At 40.0% G+C, this 25983-nt stretch overlaps 2 protein-coding genes across 2 annotated transcripts; both read left to right on the top strand.

Annotated features, from left to right (window-relative positions):
- The first annotated feature begins 17814 nt into the window (after nt 1-17814).
- Nucleotides 17815-20227, top strand: LOC146455862 (uncharacterized). The gene is made up of 2 exons (XM_085093761.1): nt 17815-18095; nt 19638-20227. The coding sequence occupies exons 1-2, from the start codon at nt 17913-17915 to the stop codon at nt 20157-20159; spliced, it is 705 nt and encodes a 234-aa protein (XP_084949887.1). The 5' UTR covers nt 17815-17912; the 3' UTR covers nt 20160-20227.
- A 310-nt stretch (nt 20228-20537) lies between these two features.
- On the top strand, nt 20538-25615 carry LOC146455863 (uncharacterized). Its single transcript, XM_085093757.1, has 2 exons — nt 20538-20849; nt 24284-25615. Exons 1-2 carry the CDS (start codon nt 20538-20540, stop codon nt 25613-25615), a joined length of 1644 nt encoding a protein of 547 aa, XP_084949883.1.
- The last annotated feature ends 368 nt before the right edge of the window (nt 25616-25983 follow it).

The raw sequence follows: 25983 nt of genomic DNA on the forward strand, positions 1-25983 counted from the left end.
TGGCTGGCAAACTATGGTAACATCAAATTAAAGAACACTCATCTACAACACCAAATTGTTTCTTGAAAATTCCCGAACATTTTCCACACTTCAGTGGAGCTTGCTCACGTATCAAAATTAAAAAGTTACAAACATTTAAAGTCTCGGCGGTTTCAAACTACGGTCCTCCTTAGATTGGGAGATCAATACCACTTGCGTATCAGTATCTGAAAGAAAAGAGGGTCCCCTATACTTTTTCCGTGACGCGTGAATGGGCATTAACTTTTTTTGCTTTGCGTGAAGCGTGAATGAGGATTTATTTTTTCCGTGATTCGTGAATCTATATTTTTCCGTCCTCGGGAAACTGGTTTTCCATTTTTTCGTGATCTGTGAAATATGCATTAACTTACGCGTGATTTGTAAACAACGACTTTTGCGGGAATAAATTTTCACTTTTTTTGAGATTTTGGCGTCCTTAAAGCTCGTAAACTAGACCCGGAGTATCCAATCGATGGAAACCGATGATCGGAAATTCAATCGATCAATCGATATCAATCGATAAAATTAGTTAATTGGTATCGATTGGTATCGGCCAATCGATGACCAATCGATAACCACACAAAAACCGTTGATCGATTGCTATCGATTGGCTCAGCAACCTCGAACAGACGTCACGCACGCTACCTGTCCGATCATCTGCCATTTTTAGGAAGCCCTGGGGACGAAATTGGTAAAACAAATTCCGACCCAGTCTTTTCAACGCAAAGAATATACCCCGTTGCACGTTTACTCGAATTACGCACTTGCCCGTCATTGCCTTTCCGTGTCATAATGGATTCCTGTGGATGGTGCGTTAACGTTTTAAAAAGACAAAGAAGAGAGTATTGAGTATTGAGTATTCAAATGTGTTTACAATTACTGCGTACAAAGTTGTGTTTTTATGCGTCAATTCCGGTTCCGTCAATCCGCAGCCAATCGTTATCAATTTATCTATCGATTGGTATTGATAATCGATACCAATCGATAACCACACGAATCTTCGCCATTAATTGGTCATCGATTATCAATATCAATCGATTAATTGATATCGATTGGTAGCGATTGATATCGATTATCATCGATTATCGATTCCATCGATTAGATACTCCGGGACTAGACCAAACTACTAGATGTAAAACCTGCCTATTCGATTCGACTGAGAACTAACAGGAGGGCCTAGAATACAGTGTGTCACAATGTGTCGCACACGCCATTTGAAAGGTTCTGCGGTAAAGGTGAGCTAATCTGTCAGTGTCCACACTCTATCCAGCCTTTACTGATGTCTGCTCAATTGGAGATAGCAAGGGGTGACAGGCCTGCACGACTCCTAACAATGGAAACATTTTTGAAGTGTAACCTCTTTATATTTTTGCTCTGACAAGCATGTCATTTAGAGATTTTCCTTTTTTAAAAGGACATTAGTGATGGCTCTTTGAAGATTTCTCGTAGGAAAGGCTGGTTTTGTATTAAGTGCCATTTTCCAATTAAAACATGTTTGAGGTTGGGCACTGATGGTTGATATTGTGTTACCAAAGGCAATATTTGTTTGGGGGTGTTGTCTTTTTGCTTCAATGCCGATGACCTTTCTGTACATTTGACATCTGATAAAATTTTTTCAATCACATTATTTGTGTAGCCTCTAGCAAGGAGTCGTGATTTCATTTTTTTAATATTATCCTCAAATGTTGTTTTAAAGGAGTTTGTTCGTAGGAGTCTCAGGGCTTCGTCCTTGACAAATCTTTTTTTGACCCCTGGTGGGTGGCTAGAGGAAAAAGGTGTGTATTGAAATGTTTCAGTCGGCTTGAAATGTGTTTTAATATGAACCGTTCTCTATCGTGTTTACCAGTGTCCCACAGAGAAAAAATATTGTCAGAATATAACGTTACCAAACTGTAGGTTTAACGACGCTTTGACTAACAATTTGTGCCAGCAATGTGAGTTTGCAAGCAAGACCACGGTTTCGGAATCTTACGATTCTCGTCAGTTGCTATTTGAAGATTTGTTATGGGGAAAGGTAGAGTGTTTAACTCAATTTCGTTTCGCAGACAGTATGGCAGTTTTGGGTTTTTATAGCCACTTATGTAGGATGGTAGGATCGAAAATGGTGCATTCTGATTGGTCCTTGCCAGCCAGACAGATTGCTGTAATTTAGATCCGATGTGGGCTCAAGCTATGGGTTGTGTGTTTCCCTGAAGAGGTATTTAAGTGGGATTTTTTGTAATTTTTGTTGTTTCTTTAAATACGTTTTTAGTTTAAAATAAAAATACACAATGAGGTAGGTTTCTACCCTCGGTGTTAACAGAATATGCTGTGTAATTTGCGTGTAATTTGTTCAAGTGAGGAAAGGGAAAAAGCAACTGAAGGTGACAAGTATAGTGATGAAAGTGGTACTGAACCTGACAGTGATCTGAGTGATGATGAACTGACAAGACAAAACTTGTCGTTTTTGAGAACCACTCGCTCAGGACGCAATATTCCCATCAATAAGAAGTATGGCGTATAACTGTTTTTAATCGGTAGTGGTTCTGGATGAAATGCAATACATGTATCTCGAGATTGAGGTAGAAGTCGAAATGATTGGAAGTAACTAAACTAGCCGAACTACAGTAGAGGATAGTTATCCTACGCTCAATTACCCAAGCCACAAAAGATCTAGACATCGACGAGAACAGAGTCCGAAATTACCAAAAGATGACCATGTATCTACTGTAGCACACTTCAGTAATGTCAGGTAAAATGTTTAAATACATTTTTGTAATGATCGTATTTGTATGTTTTGCGAAACGTGAATAGTATTTGTATCTTTTCGTGAAACATGATTTGGCCGCAGCATTTTTACGTGAAACGTGATTGCTTGCTTTTTTCTCTGAATGTGAAGGTGTTTTTTGCATTCGTGATGCGTGAAAAGGCAAATTACTTATGCGTGAAACTGTTTTCAGAAGAGGTAAAGGGGACCCTCAGAAAAAAAGCATATGTGACATATGTATATGTATACATAGTCAGCGGAAACGAGCAGAACAATCATTATTTGGGTGACCAAGGGGCGAAATTTTAAACCTCGTCCCCAGGGGCTTAGGGAACTACAGCACTAAGCCAAAGATATAGAATATACCTACGTATTAATTCTACTCTCTCTACCCTAAATGCTCAGCCAAATCGTTTGTTATCAACATTGGAAGACGGCACGGGGAGAACTGTTACAACAAACGTGACTAGGATGGTCTTTTATTTTGCTGTTATCACTCGGAAAAATACTGCATTATACCATGGACAATGAAATGACAAATTCAGGTTTGGAGAAAGACCGTAAAAAACGGGAATTGAGAACGGTGCCGTTGGGTTGCGTTTTAACCATTGATTCCGTCTGCCATTTCTTCGTTGCTGAGGACGGCCTCTCACATATGGACGCAAAATGAAACATGTATAACCTTAGGCGTAAATAGACTGTTGTCTCTTTGACTTAGTAAAAGGACAACATAGATGTATATGAGTTATTTACTCCAACCGAAAGCAACAACATCTTTTAATTGCCATTTTTCTTGTTTAAGGTGGGGTTACCCGCTTTTATTTATTTATTTATTTTTTTTTTTGGAAATGCAACGTTGTGTAATCTGTACGTCTTATGAAGGAATGCGCTTATTTCCATATTTCTGTTGACGCATAAAGGGTCTCAGACAAATTATTTGCCATCCAATTGCAAGATACATACTGCCAATAGCGCTCCTTGTCTGGCATATTTCGCACCCTTTACATAACATGAATAAAATAAAATTTATTTAAAATTTATATCATAATTGGTCAGTCAAATAGTCAGTCAATCAGTTGAAGAATTTTTTTAAAAAGTGGGGAGTTTTATGATATTATATGGCAGCTTCAAATGTGAGTTCAAAGCGTATCTTGTGTGATATTTATATGCTCGTTAGACTGGACACTGACTTGAGGCCCAAATTGTCCAGTCTTGTAAGCTGTGTATTTAAAGTCGGCACATTGCAGGATGTTCATTCGACTTGCTAGCCGAATTGCTAGTTATTGTTCATGCATGTTACATAATATTTTAAGGCTTTTGTCCCTTCTGATCCAGGCTTGCCAATGGAATCTCGAAAGCAGCGTTTTTAAACGCATGTCGATCAGAAGAAACGTTTTCAGGCAACTTTCATTTTTTTGGTGACTGAATTTTATTCTCACGTTGGGCGTGTGTGGCTATCAAGGAGAGGTTCTTTGAAGATTTCATTGAAAATAACAAACAGTGAACCAAATGTTAAGAAAGACTATTATGAGACCTATTACCTTATGTTTTTGTAAAGCAAAACATAATGAGCCGATTGATTTTGCGCCTAACGTGAAGATCAGTCCAATGTAACTCGCCAAGTGCCTGAGCCGCATGAGAGCTTAAGCTTGTTTCATTTTCACTGTTTGCATTGTAATGGTAGCAACTTCGCTCCTCCTTCATGCCGAAATTGTTTTAAAGTTCATACTAGAATAATGCGGCGACAATCTTTCTCCTCTCTCTTCCTTCCCTGATGAATTTTTATTTATAACATAGCGCGCGTGTATCCTTATCTAATTCCCACTGGCGTCATCATGGTACATTTCTTAACATACGCACGGCCGTGCGTCCATCCGGAGACTAGTCTCCCTCGCAGCCGTTTTTGAGGTGTTTTCCAGGAATCCTTTACTCAATTTTCACTATGTTATAAAAGAATTGGTTCATACTTTTATCTGTACGTATATCGAGTTATGGATGCACTTGGGAAGTTTGGAGAGCACTCAAGAAGCTAGAGATGCTCTCGGCTACGCCTCGAGCAACTCTTACGTTTCTCTCGTGCTCTCCAAACTTCCCGCGGGCATCCATAACTCGATATACGCGCACGCTGAGCATGAACCAATTCTTAAGCGTCAGATGGCATGCGTCTTCAGTAACTATCTCTCGGTCAAGTCATTCCTGTGCTTCTTTCTCCTCTCCCTGGTTTTATACATTATTGGCTGTAGCGTTTGATCCTAATATCTTCCTGTCAAGGTCTCCAGCTTGATTATGATTTTTCCTCAACAGTAACTTGATGAAAGCAACACGACACTACCTTAATCTTGCGCAATAAATTAACGGATTAACAAAAGAGTTGATGATAACCAGAGTGCCTGCAGTCACTGAAATAGCACCCAAAGTATTCTACAGAGACAGTATTTTTCAGATTGTCCCGTAATTCTCTAAAACGAGCTATTCGTAGATAACTGAAATCAAAGCTGAAACAATAGAAGCGGTCTGAACACTCGCTTCTGTCTCAAAAAGATTTCTCTGGCATCCACAGACACTTGCTGAGCGGCTATTTGCTGTTCATGTCGACGGATCTCGTTGTAGAGTCATAGTTACTTGAGGGACTGGTTATGAAACCTTGCCATGTAAACAATGGTGCTGCAATTTATGTTGCAAGGGCTGCGACCCTGCACAATCCTTTGTTTTAACATTCACACCACAGTTGAATATTTTAACAAACGTAACGATTCGATTGGTCAGTTGCTCCAACACATTCCAAATTCTATTGTTGTTTGTGCAGGGTCAAGGCCAAAAAGGCAAACAAAAACATATCCTAGAGAAGTTTGTCAGGTTTCATAACCATTGCCTTCAATTAACTATGGTAGAGTATGACATTAACAATAACGATTAATGTGGTTAATAGGGGATTGGTGATAGCCAAGAAAAACTGATCGTCAACGTGCAATATTATCTGCATAAGTACAGTAAAGATCCATGCTGTGGCAGACCCTATCAGTATTAGGGGTATCGAATGGTCCCGTTTTATTTAAAAGTGCTCGCAAAATTTAGCCTTTGCTCGAATTGCTCGCAAAAATTACACGGGTGCTCGCTTGCTCGTGCTGGCAAAATTTTTGCAACTGCTAGCATGCTCGCCTTCTCGTTAACATGTGCTCGATTGCTCGAAATTTCGTTAATCCTCCTTTGTAGTTATTTTTTATACATATATAAACGATAAATCAGTTATGATAGGCTTAAGACAAAAAGGTTTAAACATCGATCCTTACCTCTGGATTCAGTCTTTCTTCAACAGCTCAGCCTGTAACAATTGTTCTGTTTTGGAGGTGTCAGCCAGATTATTAGCTATTACTTGGCGTAAAACATTTATCCTGTTAATAAAAGAGAGATTTCGGCTAGCGGAAAATTTACGAAGTACTCGAAGTGCTCGCTGCTCACCATCTGTATTTTTCTAAAGCGTTCGCTGCTCGCAAGAAAAATATGACAACTGCTCGTGCTCGCAAAAATAAACACACTGCTCGCATGCTCGCAAATGCTCGCAAAGACCATTCGATACCCCTAGTATTCGAGTCTTGGTGACAGTTTCAGTGTAAGTGTGCGGACGTTTGATCGCCATAAACCACTCTTACGGCACTCATCAAAAATAGGTGAAAAATTGAGGCAAAGCAAAAGAAGTTGGTGAAAGAGCTTGTTACGATGTGTATTGAACAAGCCAAGTTGGTGGTTTCGTATTTTAAGAGTGTCACCAAAAGAACGATGCAGAGTGGTTGGACAACTTTGCCTATTATCATTATTATTATTATTATTATTATTATTATTATTATTATTATTATTATTATTATTATTATTATTATTAATAAAATAATAGTAAATAGTTTGAAATATGTTGAAAAAGATGTTGTTTTTTATTATTTCTATTATTATTATGACATTTGTTTTTTCTTTAAAAAAATTTGTGCTTGAAAATTAGTCTCGAAATCGAAATGAATTGTAAATATGTATGTATATATAACTAGTAAATAACAATTTGCTTGGTATATGTTAATAAAGAGATTACTATTTTAGGTGGTAGATTTTTGTAAGAAATGTATTTGACACCCAGGTTCCTATATAATTGCATTTAGCCTGGAGTATTATTATTATTATTATTATGATTATTATTATTATTATTATTATTATTAAAATCTTTTTATTAAAATATTCCAAGCAAATTGTTATTTACAAGTTAAAAGTAGAAAAAAGAGCTATTAAAACCTATTTACAATTGGAGCTATTAAAACCTATTTACAATTCTTGTCGATTAAAAAAGGGACTATTTCAAGCACAATTTTTTTTTGGAAGAAAAAGGGAAAAAAATCTTATCACGTTAAAATAGTATTCTTATTCGTAATAAAAAATCATACGATCTATCATCGCTAAAAATATATTCCGAAGTTAAATTATGGTCCTTAATGACGAAAAAAACAAGTCTTATTAAAGGTATAGGCGGAAGAGAAAGTATGTATAAAGTATAAGTATAAGTATAAGTATAAGTATAAGTATAAGTATAAGTATAAGTATAAGTATAAGTATAAAGTATAAGTATAAGTATAAGTATAAGTATAAGGATAAGTATAAGTATAAGTATAAGTATTTATTACTATCATGATTATTGTTATTATTATTATTATTATAGAATATTATTATAATAAAATTATTATTATAATAGAATATTATTATTATAGAATTTTGAACTTTTATTATTAATTATATCTATTTCCTCTTCTTTTATGTCAGGTTAAGTTACTTCTATTTTTTAGAATGTGTGAATGAATAGTGTTTTGATGAATTAATTGGATTTTTTGTAACAGCAGGTTGATTATAAATACGTAAGCAAAACGTCATTATCAAGTCAAAATATGTTGGATAGTAGCAGTCTATAAATGCTAAAAAACAACAATGGCTAATTAAAAGCTGTAACGTGAGAAAAAAATTAAAAATATCAAACAAAAAGTTTCGCACGTATGAAGTCCGTCTGGACGTTTAAATTGGGCTTGAGCTTCTTGATGAAAAGCATTTCAAAAACTAAACAATCAAATTTGCCCTGGCACTTTCTTGAGACCTTAAATTGTTTTCTCTCAAAAGGTTACTGTTACCGTGAGCTTCTAAGAAATGTCTACCGATTGCCGAACCGACTACAATAAAGGCCACAAAGTTCGGTATGACACTATTTAATGGTACGTATCTCTGAAGTTTCCTGTAATATCTTTAAAATTGTAAGATTTTACGATTTAGTTCACATAACAACAACCACAATAACAACCGGTTACCTTGAAAAATTTAAGGATGGCTTGCAAATTCTGGCAATAAGAGGTTAAACCCGTTCGAAGAAATTTCTCTGGAAGAGCTTTATGCCTGCTTTTATGTTTTTACGCATTTACCAGGACTACAGGAAAAGTTCATCTATGAAATCTGTACGAGCGGTGGCCATAATGTTCGTTTCCGTCGCTTGGCATCACTCAGCAAAACATTTGCACAAATTTGCACAGCTCTTACGCTTCTCGATCAGCTTGAAGTTTAAAAACTTGCACTGAATGTCTCAGTGAGGTTGTATCTCGTACACTTGGCTTTCCTGAAGTGTTTTAAATCGTCCGCGAGGAATTCAGTTCAGAATAAAAAAAGCCGTCCTTGATCCCTTCCTTCGCTCGGCACCACATAGCAGAACATTTGCCCATATGTGCACAACTATTACGCTTCTCGATGAGCTTGAACTTCAAAAGTACTTGAATGCTTGTCTCAGAAAGGTTGTAACTAATACATTTAAACGTTTCTTGAATTTGAGATGTCCGACTGTGTCATTTCATTCAACTCCGTTTGCAAAGAGCTGCGCGTGTCATGTGATCATTAGGTTTCGCGCGCCTTGTTAGGAAGTTGCCTCAGCATCCGGTCGTTTTAATTTGAAAGAAATCTTTCTTTAAAATAAGATTCAGAAAATTTCAACAACAATATCCAAACGCCGAGAATTTAATAAAACAATTATTCCATTCGCGCTTGTTGGATCTGAAATTAGTTATAGCCAACTCGGCGCTTCGCGCCTCGTTGGCTATTTACCATCTCATATCCAACGCGCGCTCATGGAATAATTGCCCCCGCAGGGGTTTGGCCCAGAGGCCAAAACCCGAGGAGGCATCCTAGGATTCCCCGCGTGTATACATATAAGGAATTTCAAAATGTAAGAAATTAAGTACTGTAAGTAAATTTGTTAGTATGCGAAAAAAATCTCGATTTGATCAAACTAGGCGCGCACGGTCGTCTCGGGTAATATTTCAGCAAGCGCGAAAGGTGCTGTCGGGTAGCTGTCATTCTGCAACCACGAGGTCTTCGAGCAGCATTTGACGTTCTTGCAAGCAAGAGTTTGCGTTTCGTCGTCCTCAAGCAGCATTTCGAGTTCTTTCTAGCAGTGTTTCAAGGTCTTGCAACCACGAGTTCGCATTTCGCCATCATTTAGCAGCATTTCAACCACGAGTTCGCGTTTTGCCATCTTCTAGTAGCGTGTCAAGGTCTTGCAACCACGAAGTCACGTTTCGCCATCTTCTGTATCTTTAGCAGCCTTTTAAACCACGAGTTCACATAATTATACATACAATACGTTGCTGTTTCACAAAACAAAACTGTACGACTGTAATAGATTTCAATGTCAAATTTACAGAGAAATATGCTAACCAGTTACATGGATGTTAACTTCAATAAATATTCAAACGTTTCTTTTTTAACATTCGTATGCACAGTATTTATATCCAGTAAAAACCATATACAGGTGTTAAACAGATCTTGCAAAGCGGGGGCAACTCTAGTGAAAACTATTACTAGTTGTTAATTAATGTCGGCGGCTCTACGGAAATCTTGACGAATAACCCATTTTACAGCTGTGTGCTTAGTGACCTGACCTTGAATTGGAAGCGAGACTGGGGGTGACCGTGTTTCGATAAAAACCTCACTACATATCAACAATTGCATGATTTGTAAGAGAAGACAGGGACGCAGTAGTCTCGGTCAAAAACCGACTAAAGTCCTTACACAGATACACGGATGCTTGAGTTGTATCACTCAAGACTTTGCTCGTGCAATTCAACAAGAAAAGAAAACCTTAATACAAGCTTTGTTCTGCAAAAAAAAAGAAAAAAAAAAAAAAAAAAAGACCGAGATGCAACACAAATAAACAGGAAGGTGTTTACTGATAATAACGCTTATGACATCTCCAACATTCCAATAGACTTTAAAGTTGCCTCTATCTGATTTTTGCCAATAAGTTATGAAAAAATAGGAGTTGAAAACCTGATCTGCTGGTTATTTCTCAGTATTCACTGCAAGGTTAAGTCATGCAACTGTTCATGTGTTTCTTTGTGTATTTGTCTTTATCGTCGTTGTTCTGTGCAGTTGTTTCTGCCTGTTTTAGTCATTTTTAACCTGAGATTCTGCAAATTTCGCCTATTTTATACCAGTTCAAAAAGAAAGCTGTCAAAGTTTCATGCCACACCCTGCTAGCAGTGCCTTTCTTTTGTTTGCTCGATTTTGACGTTCTCGAGAAAGACTCTGCATGAATCGAGTAAGATCTTTATTGAGCATGCGCTGCATGTTGCCAGGATACAGTTTCGAACCCGCCGCTATTTCAAGTCCTCCAACTTATAGCATTTAGAAGCCAAACCTTTCACAAGAATTAAACTGATCCATTATCAGGGCGGTGAGAGAAGAAACCTCCAATAAGATCGGGTGCAAGGGAACTTGAAACGAAAGTACATCTGACCGCTTGGATAACTCTTTCACTAACGGAATCGCTAGTTGATAAGTTAACGATTTGCTGTGTCCGGTAGGAAGAGTTACGAACGTATCTGAGCCGGATACAAAGGACTTTAAGGCAGTTGACTGCTGTATTGACAAATCATGTAATCCGTGGAACATACCAATTATATTACGAAGAAGCTTGTCGAGAATAACTAGTGCTTGGCTTCGAGCAGATCTCGCCGCAATTTTGATTTTTCATGGTACAGCGGGCTTAATTATAACCTATCCAGGAGCTAACGAGTTGATAATCGTGATAATCGTGAGGCAGCATAAATGAAATAAAGTTACATTTTCAGGTGTCTTTTTCGTTATCGTTGGGACCTGCAGAGACGACGACTACAACAGCAAGAACGTCAGAAAACAATAGTTTTAATTAGCAAAACACTGGCTCTGCACGTGTGTTATAAACTTTGGTACATTTTTTTTGTCGTCCTCTACAAAACAACGACGTGTAATCACCATTCAAGGTTTTATGGAGAACGTGAACATTTGATGATTTATTTTCCTTTCCCTTTTTTGAACTTTAAAGTCGCTCCCACGACGTTAGCTCCAGGATAGTTCGGCCACATTACACAAACTAAATGAGTAGAAATTATCGCAAATTTATTCAGAAAACGCGAGCGTAATTTTTAAATCCCGTAAGAAACTTGGGCTGAGCATCTGGCGAAATGCTATGACCAATGGAACTGAAAATTCCCGGAATTTCCAAATTTCCGGGAAAAAGGACAACACGTTATCGATATATTTGATTCTTTACCGGAAATTTAGGTTGAATAGATCGCGCCCTTTAAATTTGGGAACAACGTCCGGTAGTAATTTTGATTTGTCTATGGAAACAATGGTCCCTTGACGGTCTTCACAAAAAGGACACGAGGAGACCCCGCGAACAAATCTGTTTGCCTGTGGACAACTGGCCGCTGTTCCCCCCGTGCCAGGGAACTTTTGTTACCCAGCGCTCTGTTCGAACGTTCAATGTGTCCATGGCGTTCTGGCCGCGGGTCTTCCGAAATTTCAGAAGCGAGCCGACTTGAAAGAAAATCTTTCTAGCAAACGTGATACGACTTCAATCGAGTCGGAAATGCGCTGGAAGGATAGGTATTCATCTCTACTTTGATTCTTTGAAGGAATTGAGACACCAGGGATGATTTCAACGGATTTATTGCGTTTCACGCTTCGGGCATGGCTGAAAGTACTGTTTGGCCTTTCGTTACACTTAACAGTAGAAATCCGAATGACGCTAACTCACCATAATCGCTCCGAATCGTCTTGAAAAGCTGGTAAATGACAAAGAATACAAGAAGAAACAGGGTAAGTTGACTTGATTGACAAAACACTGTTATTTTCAACAAATCCGTCGTATTCCGATACAAATCCTTATAATTCAACGGTTCTCTGATAGTGATCTTGGGCTGCCTGTGATCTGAAGTGCTTTTTCTGGTCTGTGGATTCGCCTTGTAACGCTGAAGGCGTTGGTTTGAGGATTTTTCCCTTGCTATCCTGTACACGAAATATTGAATCGCATCTCGTCAGTCTTGGTTTGGGAAGCAAGCGTGGCGCGACGGGTTCAAAGATCTCCGAAGCCGATTTGATTCTCAACAGAACAAGTCAATTGTGATCTCCCTGAAGATGAGAAGAGAGGAATGACTGTTTCCCCGAGACATCGCAAGAACCTTGCAACAGACTGGACCGGCCGAAAACGGACTATGTGTTGCCACCCAAGAACGAAAGGGTAATACACAAACCCGACGAGTAAATGCCAAGATGTCACAAGGCATTCTTGAGCTGCATAACGCTGTTGTTCCCAGCGGTTCAGGTTCGTTTTATGTTAACTGACTGACTGCATACTAGACTAATTTAAAAAATATAAACAACATAGCATTTACGGCCGTGGGAACCGAACGCGAAGTTTAGCGCATTTGTTTTATTCACATTTGTCCGCGGAGTCGCAATGCCGCCTCAAATTAGTCGTATCACAGGGCAACCAATCTTAACCTCCATGCTAGCTGTTGTATTTTGATATAGTTTAACAGCTTTTAGTTGGAATTTGGAATAAAGGCGGGAAACATTCTACCTCATTAAAGTGTTTCTCAAACATACATTCAATATTCCATATCCATCAGAAGAAACTAGGTTTGTTTTATACCAAAAATACGTTCCTTGTAAAAATTCAAAGGCTCCTGTGAGCCAACTCGTGAATGCAGATGACACATAGTAATTGAAATTTAGACGCCGATTAAAAAAAAAATCTCATGTTTTTTTAATTCAAAGTTCATAGAAGCACGCCATGTGCAGCTACATCATGCAAATTCGTGTCCGATAGTCCGGCGCTACTGCATTTTGCGATCGGGCTAGTGGATTCTGACCATTACTTGCCCGATGGGCAGGTGAAGTTTTTTTTGGGAATTAAAATTACAAAATTACTGTAGGGCATACTTTTTTTAACTTCCAGGTAGATTTGCGTTTTTCAAGCTGATCTCACAAAGGGAAATCTGTTCAACAAAGTATCGCATTACATTTCATGCCCGACATAAATACGTGAAATTTTTCCTTTGGAGTTCAGTCCACGCAATCCTCAAGTAAAAAGAATGAAATTTGACAAGCTCTTGCTAAATAAGAATTATTTATCGACCGCGTCCTTTTTCTTTCCCATAAATTACCAGTTGTAAATTTTGAAAATGAAACATTTTTTCCCTTTGAAACCTCTATGAAAGCTGACAAGATCTAATAGGGGCAGTATCATGGGAGATTTCATGATTTTTGGCCAAAATTCACTAAATTTAAAAATCAAGTCCAAGCAACAACCGTGGACGATAATCCTGCTGGTATACGTTGGATCAATTGTAGATCTGATCGGCTTTAAAAAATACAAATGATAAAAGAAGCAGAGACCGATACAACGTAGAATTACGGTTTAAAGGTTACTATATTTCGGCTGGCCAAACCAGCCTTCTTCAGGTATAATGAAAATTTTCATTGGGACACACGCTTATATAGCTGACAAATATTTGCGCAATAGCGGAACTACGTAAAACTAAATTGATTGACAGTAAATATGAAGCAAATGAAATAATAGTAACAAAAAATAAAAAAATAATAAAAGGAAAAAGCTAGTACATTTCTTCGCGAATATTAAGGCCATGTGGAGAGAGTGTTCTGCCTTTTGAGATTAAAAAGGCTTCCCTGGCCTTACGGATTGAGTCTCGGTTAGAGTAGACTTTTTCTATGGGGATTATAATTAATTGCATGTCGTTAGCGGCATGCAATTAATCCCCATAGAAAAAGTCTACTCTAACCGAGACTCAATCCGTAAGGCCAGGGAAGCCTTTTTAATCTCAAAAGGCAGAACACTCTCTCCACATGGCCTTAATATTCGCGAAGAAATGTACTAGCTTTTTCCTTTTATTATTTTTTATTTTTTGTTACTATTATTTCATTTGCTTCATATTTACTGTCAATCAATTTAGTTTTACGTAGTTCCGCTATTGCGCAAATATTTGTCAGCTATATAAGCGTGTGTCCCAATGTAAATTTTCATTATACCTGAAGAAGGCTGGTTTGGCCAGCCGAAATATAGTAACCTTTAAACCGTAATTCTACGTTAACTAGCAAAACTAGTTTTTTTAGCAAACTAATCTACTTGATGGAAAAATATGATGAAAGATGTCGAGTTTTCATGTATGCAAAAAGTTATGATTAGCAGTGAACATTTCAGTTAAAAAGAGTGCTTCTTGCAGCTGAGGACATTTTCTGGTGGCAAATTTCAATTTGTGCAACGCTATATCACGCATTCTTTCTGCCTAAAACGATTCAGTTAGTTCAATCGCGAAGGGAGGTTAGGTTAAAAAATCGGCGAGGCCTACAATAAACAAGATGCCCCTCTAATGGCATTACACGGAATGCTTAATGTAGCCCCAATTATTCCCCATTGTATGTTTCGTAGATATTTAAAAAATATCCTCCCTTGGCCATTGAAATAATTGTCTGAATGGTTTTATTCAGATATATTGCGTGATACTTATCGTTGTGTTACTAGGAATCATACCAGAAATAACTATGCAATAACGTCATGACCCCGCTGATCCTCTAGCTCTAATCCTTCGCGTTGATCATTCGATCTGTTTTTTAAAGCGGATTTTCTTTGCTGTGAACTCTCCCAATTTCCGCCGTTTCAACTGTCGAGTACTACCTAGAAGTTATTATTTCGATTTACTGCTTGAAAAAGGTTGGTTTTCTCTCTGAAAACGGCAGATCCGGAGTCTTAAATTCAGACATGTGGCCGCCATTGAACGAAAACAACTTTTCCAAATGATGATTTGCTTTGACGTCACACAAGTAGAGATGAGTGGGTCCCCTCCCTCGTGATATACGCGCAGATAATGGAGTTTGATTGGGCCGCTTTTGTTCAAGACAATCAAAACAATAGATCCCTTCTGGGAGAGGGAAGAATTTAATCTAGTTTTAATGAATAAATCAAATGATAATTTGACGTCACACAGAAGTGATGAGTGGGTCCCCTCTCTCGTGATATGTGCCTGAAAAATAGATTTTGATTGGGCCGCTTCTGTTGAAGACAATCAGAACAAAATATCCTTACTAGGGGAGGACAGAGTTTAATGCATAAATTAATGTGCACATTTGCGACACCGATGAAAAAAAAAGATACCCGACCGAAACCTAGACACGTCATGCCCTGCGGGCATCCCGTGTAATAAGGCCACTAGTGCTAAATGTAAAAGCTCTAAAAAGTATCTTGTTTATTCAAAGTCCATGCCGACAATTACTTTTAAATTAACTTATATTTTAATTAAATTATTTCTAAGTTAAATTATTTTTAATTCTTAAAAGACACCGAACTTTGTAAAAAAAAACCGAAAAAACCTATAACTTTGCTCAGATTCAACGAAAAATCTCCATTCTTACACTAAAATGATTGTCCAATTATTATCTACAGAAAGAATAAGAGAATTCTGATGCGTCGTGAAAAAAAAATGTTTACGTGTTTTTTTTTTTTTACCAATTGAGTTTACGACCCCGGACTTTCTGAAAAACTGAAAAAAACTTGTAACTTTGCTCAGATTTAACGAAAAATCTCCATTCTTGCACTAAATGATCGTATAAATGTTCTCTACATATTGAATAAAAAAATCCTGATGCGCCGTGAACAATAAATGTTCGCGTGTTTTTCCACTAATTGAATTAAAAAACTCATTCACTGCGCACACCCGAAAGTTAACGACAGAACCGACCGACCAACCAAGTCAACAGTCAGATATCGCTATAACTCGTTCATTGCGCATGCGCGCATTCACGAGTTAAAAATGACAGCATGATTGGCATGAGCTCTCTCTCCTTCAATAAGGTGGAGAAGCAAGTTGTAGAAAGGAAGTAAGAGTGGTATCCGCCTTGTAGAATACACTACATTTTTCTGCATTTTTTACGTCATTCCTGATAGAAGTGTTTAAACATGCTCGCACCCTGCTTATATATTTCGGTTATTTGATTCCGGGGAGCACTCGATGTTTTCCAGTCTTACTTCAAATTTCGATGGAATGTAGTAGTGCCACTACCACATTCCATCGAAATTTCCTTACCAGCCATCCATTAATTAGCATGTCCTTGAAATCACCGATTTAAATGCCAGTCAAACAATAACTGACATTCATTGCGTTTTTGATATTTCACTTTTTTTCACTGCGGTATTTCGGTATTTCCCTACTTTTTCTCGCAAAAGCAGTTTTGGTCAACTCTCTATGCCCCCTCATTCAACTTAACCTCTTCAAAATAGTGCGGGGGAAATTATTGCCCCGAATTCCTAGACTGGCCTCTCGCCTGTTTCAGGGATAAAGTGAAAAAATATCCAAACATGACAGTAAATTCGTACCAGGAATGTGCATGCATTTTCTCCAACGTACCTGTACCAATATTTCTCCTTCAGTTTCCTTTTCCGTCACAAGTGCTGCGTAATGTACCTTTCAGCAACCCCAGCAAATTGCTAGAAGATGAGAAACATTAAATGTACACGGTTTGTGTACATTTATTGGAGAGCGCAAAAGTTGTACTGATAGTTTACTAAATGAAGTAAATTATTGAAGGAGTATTGAAGGAGAGAGAGCTCATGCCAATCCTGCTGTCATTAAAACAAAACTAGTTTCTTCTGATGGATATGAATATTGAATGTATATTTGAGAAACACTTTAATGAGGTAGAATGTTTCCCGCCTTTATTCCAAATTCCAACTAAAAGCTGTTAAACTATATCAAAATACAACAGCAGCATGGAGGTTAAGATTGGTTGCCCTGTGATACGACTAATTTGAGGCGGCATTGCGACTGTAAACAAAACAAATGTGCTAAACTTCGCGTTCGGTTCCCACGGCCGTAAATGCTATGTTGTTTATATTTTTTAAATTAGTCTAGTATGCAGTCAGTCAGTTAACATGAAACGAACCTGAACCGCTGGGAACAACAGCGTTATGCAGCTCAAGAATGCGTTGTGACATCTTGGCATTTACTCGTCGGGTTTGTGTATTACCCTTTCGTTCTCCCTTATGACTTGGGTGGCAACACATAGTCCGTTTTCGGCTGGACCAGTCTGTTGCAAGGTTCTTGCGATGTCTGGGGGAAACAGTCATTCCTCTCTTCTCATCTTCAGGGAGATCACAATTGACTTGTTCTGTTGAGAATCAAATCGGCTTCGGAGATCTTTGAACCCGTCGCGCCACGCTTGCTTCCCAAACCAAGACTGACGAGATGCGATTCAATATCTCGTGTGCAGGATAGCAAGGGAAAAATCCTGAAACCAACACCTTCAGCGTTACGAGGCGAATCCACAGACCAGAAAGAGCACTTCAGATCCACGGCGGAACCCAACGCATTACATAAGAAAGGTTTGTTGTTCTTTCAAATCAATTGTCTGTTATGTAACGAACATCTCGTACAGGAGGTTCGGTAATTCACTGGTATTTGTTGCTGTTTTTATTTTAATTAACAAATATCAACAACAGAATGACTCCCAGACTTAATCTAGAATTAGGGAAAAGCTTGTTGTTACCAAGTTCAAAATGCAAATGTAAAAAGAAGCGAGAAATATTCTCACTGCATAATTAATTAGCTCATAGCAGAGTTTTTCATAATGTGTTTGAATTCCCCCGTTTCCGCGCGTGCCTGCTGCGATGGTGATACTTTGCGGCCTTAGAGTATATATTTCGCCACTCCGCTTGAAACGTGGTCTTTTTAACCGTACTCCGGGACGATGGCCGAATTTCGCTTCTAGTTTACAGTCAACCGCCACCAGCAGACTTGTTCTTATGGCAGATGTTGAACTTCCTCCGCCACCGGCGGCGCCCGCTCCCGCGCCGGCTGCTGCAAATGCAGTTGAACCTCCACAAGTTCAAGTTGTTCAAGACCCGCCGGTGGCCGACCAAGCTGTTCCACCGCCAGTTCCAATTCCCGACGCAAACCCGGCCCCGGCCGGAGGAGCAGGAGAGGAGGTAATTTTTTCTTTTGGTAGCACATTCTTGTCCTAGCCATGTTTAGTGCTATTCATCGCCCGTAGCTCTTGTACCTACGTTCGCCGCTAGTTTATTTATTTTTCATTTTTGGGTGTGCCTCGTTAGCTTTGTTTCAGGGCTATTGTTTTACGCTTGTATTGGTTTTAGGCCTTTTTGCGTCTCCGCGGCGCTCCAGTTCAGTTTTATTTTTGCCCAGTATGTTTTGCAGTTCGTTATACGCAATTTGGCTTTCTTGTATTTTATTCCCGGCATTGTCCGGGTGTTTTCTTTTCGCCGCCTTGTGCGGGTTTATTTATGCTTTGGTATTTGCCGGTTTTTATGTTGCTTTGTTTATGCATCTGCTATTGTTTTTGTTTTGTTTTCGCGGCGTTTGTCGGGCGTTTCTTTTTTGCAACCTTTTTCGTATTTGCCAGTTTTCTTTACAATTTAGTTTTGTTTGCGCATTTTCTCGCTATTAGGCTCTCTTGTTGGGTTTTCACGTGCTTATATGTTTTGGCATTTCGTTTTTGCCACCGCACGCGGGTTTGCTTGCACTATCACTGTGTTGCTTTTTGTGTAAACAGGTAAGTTGCGTTACGGTTTTTGCGATTGCCACTGTTTAAGGCAACATAGTTGTTGCGTTACAGTTTTGAGTTTACCATTAGTTAAAGCGACGTGTTGTTGCGTTACAGTTTTCCGGATACCACTAGTAAAGGCAACGTGTTGTTACGTTACAGTTTCGGGTATACCACTGGTGAAGGCAACTTGTCGTTGCGTTACAGTTTGGCGGATACCACTAGTGAGGGCAACGTGTCGTTGCGTTACAATTTGGCGGATACCACTAGTGAAGGCAACGTGTTGTTGCGTTACAGTTTGGCGGATACCACTAGTAAAGACGACGTGTTTGTTGCGTTACGATTTGGCGGATACCACTAGTGAAGACAACGTAGTTGTGTTACCGTTTTAAGTATACCACTAGTGAAGGCAACGTGTTGTTGCGTGCGCGTTACAGTTTTGCGGATGCCACTAGTGAAGGCAGCGTGTTGTTGCGTGCGCGTTACAATTTGGCGGATACCGCTAGTCAGGTCAACGTGTTTGTTACGTTACAGTTTTGGGTATGCCGCTTGTGGTAGCAGCGTTTTGTTGTGTTACGGTTTTGCGGATACCGCAAGCTAAGGCAACGTGTTTTTTACGTTAGAGTTTGCGGATACCGCTAGTAAGGCGGCGTGTTTGTTGCGTTATAGTTTGTGCATATCGCAGGTGGAGGTCACGTGATTCTTGCACGGCGCTGGATTGTGTTAGGCACTGGTGGGTGCTTCGTGCTATTTCGTTTCGACTTTGTGTATTCCGCTGGTGAGAAAAGCATGTTATTGTCTCCTTGTTAAGGCAAGAAGCATGGGGTTTGTTGCATAGTGACTTCTCGCGTTAAGCGCTCGCGAAAGCAAGATGTTATTGTAATTAAGTACCATGCGTTGTCTAGTTTATAATAACACGTCAGGATTTAACGCGGGCTTACTGGTTTTTCATTTTTTTTTGTCGTAGGTCACTGCGCGTATAAAGATATTGGAAGATAAAATCAAGTCGTTGGAGCAGCTGAGAACGTCGGAGAGTTCCGAATCCGCTCTCGCAGCGTTGAGAAGGCATGTCAGCCTCCCGTCGGCCATGTTCGACAGATTTGAGGCGCTAGATCTACTGCAGTCCTTGGTCAGACTCGCCAGGTATGAGAGCCATCAGAAGGCGGACGAGTACGCGGCGGCCCTAGACGAGATAAGATCCCGATCAGACGTCCTGGAGCATTCTCAGCTGCAGCGGCTGTATCTTGGTTTAATAGGAGATCCGGTGCGCGCCAAGATTGCTAAAGAAGCAAACACCATTTTAAAGGGCGTGGGCAAGGCCCCTCCTCCGTCGCCTGGTTATCGTTCCGTTGTCCGCAGGCCATCTCCTTACCCTCCCCAGCAAAGCGTCCAGTGCTTTCGCTGCCTGAAATGGGGACATTATGCCCGTTCTTGCCGCAACATCCCACCAAGACGCCAGAATGGTCGCGGACGAGCCGGGCGTTCTTAGTTCTTTCTTGGCTCCCTAAACAGTTTCACCCTGTATTTTTGGTGTAATAAATTATTGTTGTCTCTGGGCTCATTTGTTTTATTTATTTATTTTTGTTTTTATTTTCCATATCGTTATCCGCTCTCTTCGTTGACCTTGGGGGGACCTGCCCTGTGTCTCAATTTCGGACCTAGTTCGGAGCTCGGGGTCAACGAAGGGTGGGTTCCCTGCATGCTTCCTTTTGGTTTCTCACTCGGGTTTTCCTTTGTTCACCTTTAGGACCCTTCGTCTTTCTTTGCCAGAGTTGCTGTTGCCGCAGATTCTTCAAAAGACGTAATTCCGCTGTGTGATATAAGGCAGGGACCCCACCCCTTCGTTGGCCCCCTCCCTTCACCAAGTATGGTCGCAGCCTGCCCAAGTTTGTCGATGCTAGAACAGCTTAGATTCTTTCAACCTCAGCACTTCAGAGCGATCGCAATCAACAACCACGTGCCGGTATGGGAACACCTGCTCAGCGGGCGTAGTTCTACTCAGGTGGATTTTATGGAAATAATCAAGGAGGGCGTTAAAATCCATCGTTTCTTCAAGCCCTTCAAGGGGAACTTTAAAGGTTCTTCGTACAATTCGCAGCTTCCCCCTCCCATGCATATTAAGAACGCGAAGATATGTGAGCGATTCAGGGATTTCATCACCGACACCATCATCGATTGGGTAAGCGCTGGGGTTCTCGCGATATGGGGCAGGGTTGGCGCAATCTCTCCTCCACATCTGGTCCTCCCCCTTACAGTGGAGCCTTCCAAGCCTCGTTTATATGGCGCGTTTTTAGTGTCAAAATTCAAACTATCAATTCAAAGATTCGATCCTTCAATTCAAACATTCAATCTTTCAATTCAAACATTCGATCCTTCAATTCAAATCTGCAATTGTTCGGTTCAAACTTTCGATCCTCCAATACAAACATTCAATCTTTCAGTGCAAATATGGAATGGGTCGATTCAAACATTCCATCATTCAATCCAAATATGGAATTGTTTGTTTCAAACATTCGATTCTTCAATCCAAACACCCTTTTCTTCAATCAAGAAATGCCATTCTTCAAGTTAAACATGCATTCATTGTATTGCCTGGCCTATCATTCAGTTCAAGCATGCATTTCGTCGATTCAAACATGCCATTTTTCAATTCAAACATTTGATCATTCAATCCAAACGTGCATTTCTTCAATCAAATCCTGAAACTCGAACACTACACCATAAATTCTGCGTTCAATTTCGATAGAAAATGCTGAAATCCTGCTGTTGAAACATTCTGCACTTTAATTTTAAGATATGAAATCCAGATTATAAATTCAAACATAGTCTCACAATGTAGTTGTGCAGTGGCTCGATTCAAACATTCACTTCGGCAATTCAAACATTCACTTCGGCGATTCAAACATTCAGCTCAGCAGTCCAAACTTTCAGTTCCTCTCCAGTAGTCTGGAACCGAGGGGACTCTTTAAAACAAGGATACGGACAGGCGGATGCGGACGGCGGATGGGGCTTTAAAGTAAAAAAAAAAAAAGAAGAAGAAGAAGAAGTGGAAGAAAATAGGATGTTGATACGGTTAAACTTATTGGTTAATTGTCACCTTCTAAGAAATGCTAGCTTTGGCTTTTTTTAAATTTTATTTTTCTTTTTTTTTAATTTGAATTAATTTTATATCTTATTGTCAGTCAAACAGCGAAAACGCTGTGGAATGTTTCTTCTCGTTTTTTAACCAAATCAGTCTGAGTTTGCAGTGGAACTCCGTACATAAGTACGACACACCATCCGGCAAAACAACACGTTCACATTCATGAACATTCACAGGATAATCTGATTAACGGGTAAAGTACTGTACGAGCTCTTGTTAGGTATTATAGATTGGAAATCGTGGTTATTGTTCGAACAGACAGATCGATACAAGTTATTAAAAAATTATTTTAAGACGTCCAAAGACTTCCCTGCGTCAGATTTGCGAACGTGTCAGAGCAATTGGACAAAACCTTATACGCCTGGCCCCAGTTGTTCAAAGAGCGGATAGTTTTATTCACTGGATAGGTTGCTATCCAGCAGATGAAATGCGTGCAAGATTTTCCCAATAGCCCTATAATTTATGGATAGAGTAGAAACATATGTCAAATTTAAGTATGGGATTGTGTGGAAAACTTGCCAAAAGGCGTTACCGGTAGTTGGAGTACATTTGCTCCGCTGGATAGCGACTTATCCGGTGGATAAAGTTATCCACTCTTTGAACAACTGGGGCCTGGTTCGACCAATCGCGAAAGCTTCAAAGCATCAACCGGTTGGTTAGACAAATTCTGCTTTCTTTATTACATTTTTTTTTACATTCCTGTCTCATTAATATTCATATTTTCGATTATCCGGACATTTTATTCAAGTTCCAACGAGTCCGGATAATCGAGGTTCGACTGTACCAAGTTCACGGAGAAGACGACCCCTGACCTGACTGGGGACTGAAGGCCGCCGCCGAGGCAACCGGAGGAAAACCAGAAACTGACCGAAAAAAACATGTTTTTCTGTCAGATAAAATAATCTGAATGTTCCAAGATGAGAAAAACCAAAGTCCGCAATGAATATCAAAACCGAAAAGACGCAAAACCCGATCAAAAAAAGCCCCCATATTGCAAGGAAAATTTCGCTTGTGTACAAATTTAAAGGGAAGAAAATGACACGTTCAGAAATCCTACGCCGGGAAATCTTTGGACATCTTAAAATAATTTTTTAATAACTTGTATCGATCTGTCTGTTTGAAAAATAACCACGTTTTCCAATATTTAATGCCTAACAAAAGCTCGTACAGTACTTTACCTGTTAATCAGATTATCCTGTAAATGTTCATGAATAATGTGAACTTGTTTTTTTCCGGATGGTGTGTCGACTAATGTACCGAGTTCCACTGCAAACTCAGACTGATTTGGTTGAAAAACGAGAAGAAACATCCCATAGCGTTTTCGCTGTTTGACTGACAATAAGATATAAAATCAATTCAAATTAAAAAAAAAAAAAAATTAAAAAAAAGCCAAAGCTAGCATTTCTTAGAAGGTGACAATTAACCAATAAATTTAATCCGCCGTCCGCATCCGCCCGTCCGTATCCTTGTTTTACAGAGTCCCCTCGGTTCCAGACTACTGGAGAGGAACTGAAAGTTTGGACTGCTGAGCTGAATGTTTGAATCGCCGAAGTGAATGTTTGAATTGCCGAAGTGAATGTTTGAATCGAGCCACTGCACAACTACATTGTGAGACTATGTTTGAATTTATAATCTGGATTTCATATCTTAAAATTAAAGTGCAGAATGTTTCAACAGCAGGATTTCAGCATTTTCTATCGAAATTGAACGCGGAATTTATGGTGTAGTGTTTGAGTTTCAGGATTTGATTGAAGAAATGCACGTTTGGATTGAATGATCAAATGTTTGAATTGAAAAATGGCATGTTTGAATCGACGAAATGCATGCTTGAACTGAATGATAGGCCAGGCAATACAATGAATGCATGTTTAACTTGAAGAATGGCATTTCTGGATTGAAGAAAAGGGTGTTTAAATTGAAGAATCGAATGTTTGAAACAAACAATTCCATATTTGGATTGAATGATGGAATGTTTGAATCGACCCATTCCATATTTGCACTGAAGGATTGAATGTTTGTATTGAAGGATCGAAAGTTTGAACCGAACAATTGCAGATTTGAATTGAAGGATCGAATGTTTGAATTGAAAGATTGAATGTTTGAATTGAAGGATCGAATGTTTGAATTGATAGTTTGAATTTTGACACTAAAAACGCGCCATACGTTTATGCCATGACGAACGATTTTTGAATTTGTGGATACTAGACCTCCCCTTTAAGCTGGACCACCTTCCAGACTTGCCCAGGTACGTCCTCCCAGGCCATTTTCAGACGTCATTTGATGAGAAAAGCGGCTATCGGCATGTTCTTCTCCACCCTTTATCGCGTACCTTCTTTGGCTTGGAATGGAATGGCGTTTATTTTGTGTTTTGTACTCTCCCGTTTGGGTGGAAAGCGAGTGCCTATATATACCACAATCTTGGCCTTGCGGTTACAAGCGCAGCACGTTCGTTCGGAGTCCCTGTGTCTCAGTATATAGATGATCGTCACGTTGGTCAGCTCTACCGGGCGCCAGCTGCGTCCTTTTTACCTCCTAGCAGAGTTTTGGCTGAGGCCGCCGCCTATATTTTGTGTTATCTTCTCATAGAAGCGGGTTACTTTGTGGCCCTCGCCAAATCGCAGAGTGTCCCTTCCAGTGTGGTTCGTTTTCTCGGCTCCTTCCGCCAGGCATTCCTACTCCCGCCTGACAAGAAGCTAAAGTTCAAAGTTCTCAGGGAGGAAGTTTTATCGTCTTCTTACGTTGGTGTTAAGACACTTCAGAGATTCGAAGAGAAGGTGATCTCCTTCAGTTTGGCCATTCCCAGTTGCAAACTCTACGTCAGAGAAATTTTTAAGGCCATCTCGCAACTTTGTCACTCCTCCAAGCCTCACGTTCCTGTTGAAGGAAACCTCCGTGCAGAGGTTCTCTACTGGCGTTTCCTCGATGAATGGTTGGATTGTTTCCCTTGGCGCTCCGAGCGTCATGTATCGGTTTCACTCTTTTCGGATGCCTCGACACGTGCTTGGGGTGCGGTCCTGTCCTGGGACGGAAGAGAGTTGGTTTCTAGGGATTACTGGCCTTCTGAGTCTGTCACGGATGTGAATCTGTTGGAGTCAAGGGCTCTGTTAAATGCCCTTATTTCCTTTAAAGGGCAGTTGTCAAATTCCCGTGTTGATGTCTATGTTGACAACAAGGTCCTCAAGTCTGCACTGGACAACGATGGTTGCAAGAATTCCGAAGTTAACGAGGTCATCAAGGGGATACGCCGCTGCAGTCGCGACCAGAACTTCAGCATTCAAACTTGCTACGTGCCCTCGAAGAATAATCCCGCTGATGAGCCTTCGCGAAAGCATTCAGATTTGGACTGCATGCTGTCTCCTGAAGCTTTACTTTGTGTGGAGCGTTTTTTCGGTCCCCATTCTTTCGATTTAATGTCCTTGGACAGCAACTGTCAGAGGAACAGAAACGGTACCCCCTTCCCCCACTACACGCCTTGGTCTACCCCCGGATCCGCTGGCGTCAACGTTTTCTCCAATCCCCTTCCGTCGGGACACAATATTTACGTGTTTCCACCTTTTGTTCTTATTGGGCCTTTTCTTCGCTACGTCATCGACCAAGAATTCCATGGCGCCTTTTCACTTATTGCCCCAGATATTCGTCCTGGACCTTTCTGGTGGGCAACCGTCCAAGCTTTCGTAGTCGATCGTTTTCTTTTGGGCAAGAAGGGTTCAAGTTCGGTTCTTCTTTTTCCTTCCCGGCATTCCCAGGAATGGGTGTCCCGCCCCCTACAGTGGGATCTCTGGGCGTTTCGGTGTGTCTGCTAGTGTTAATATCTTCGTCATATCGTTACCTGGATCCTTAGGTTTCAAGGCCTTAAAAAGCTGCCCGGCGTTGTCCCGCTTGTTTATACCCTAACGATGTGGACGGGACCTTTTGTCAAGCTTGTGGTTCACGGACGTGTGTTAAGAAGATTGCTGTGTCAACCAGTACGGTAGACCATGCGGAGATTGCCAAACGTTTCCAAGAATTTACAGATGTGTTTAAAGGCAAGCCCTACCAGCGACAGAAGTCCGCCCTTGAGCAGCAGCTTTTGGATTTCCTACAACCAGTTGCAAAAATAGTGAGACACTCCAACCAAAAATCGCCCTTTACCACTTCAAATTGCTGCCGCTCATAAATCTGTGAGACATGA

Source organism: Pavona decussata, unplaced genomic scaffold (genome assembly GCF_977016875.1).
Source record: "Pavona decussata unplaced genomic scaffold, jaPavDecu1.1 SCAFFOLD_268, whole genome shotgun sequence".
Classification (NCBI taxonomy): Eukaryota; Metazoa; Cnidaria; class Anthozoa; order Scleractinia; family Agariciidae; genus Pavona; species Pavona decussata.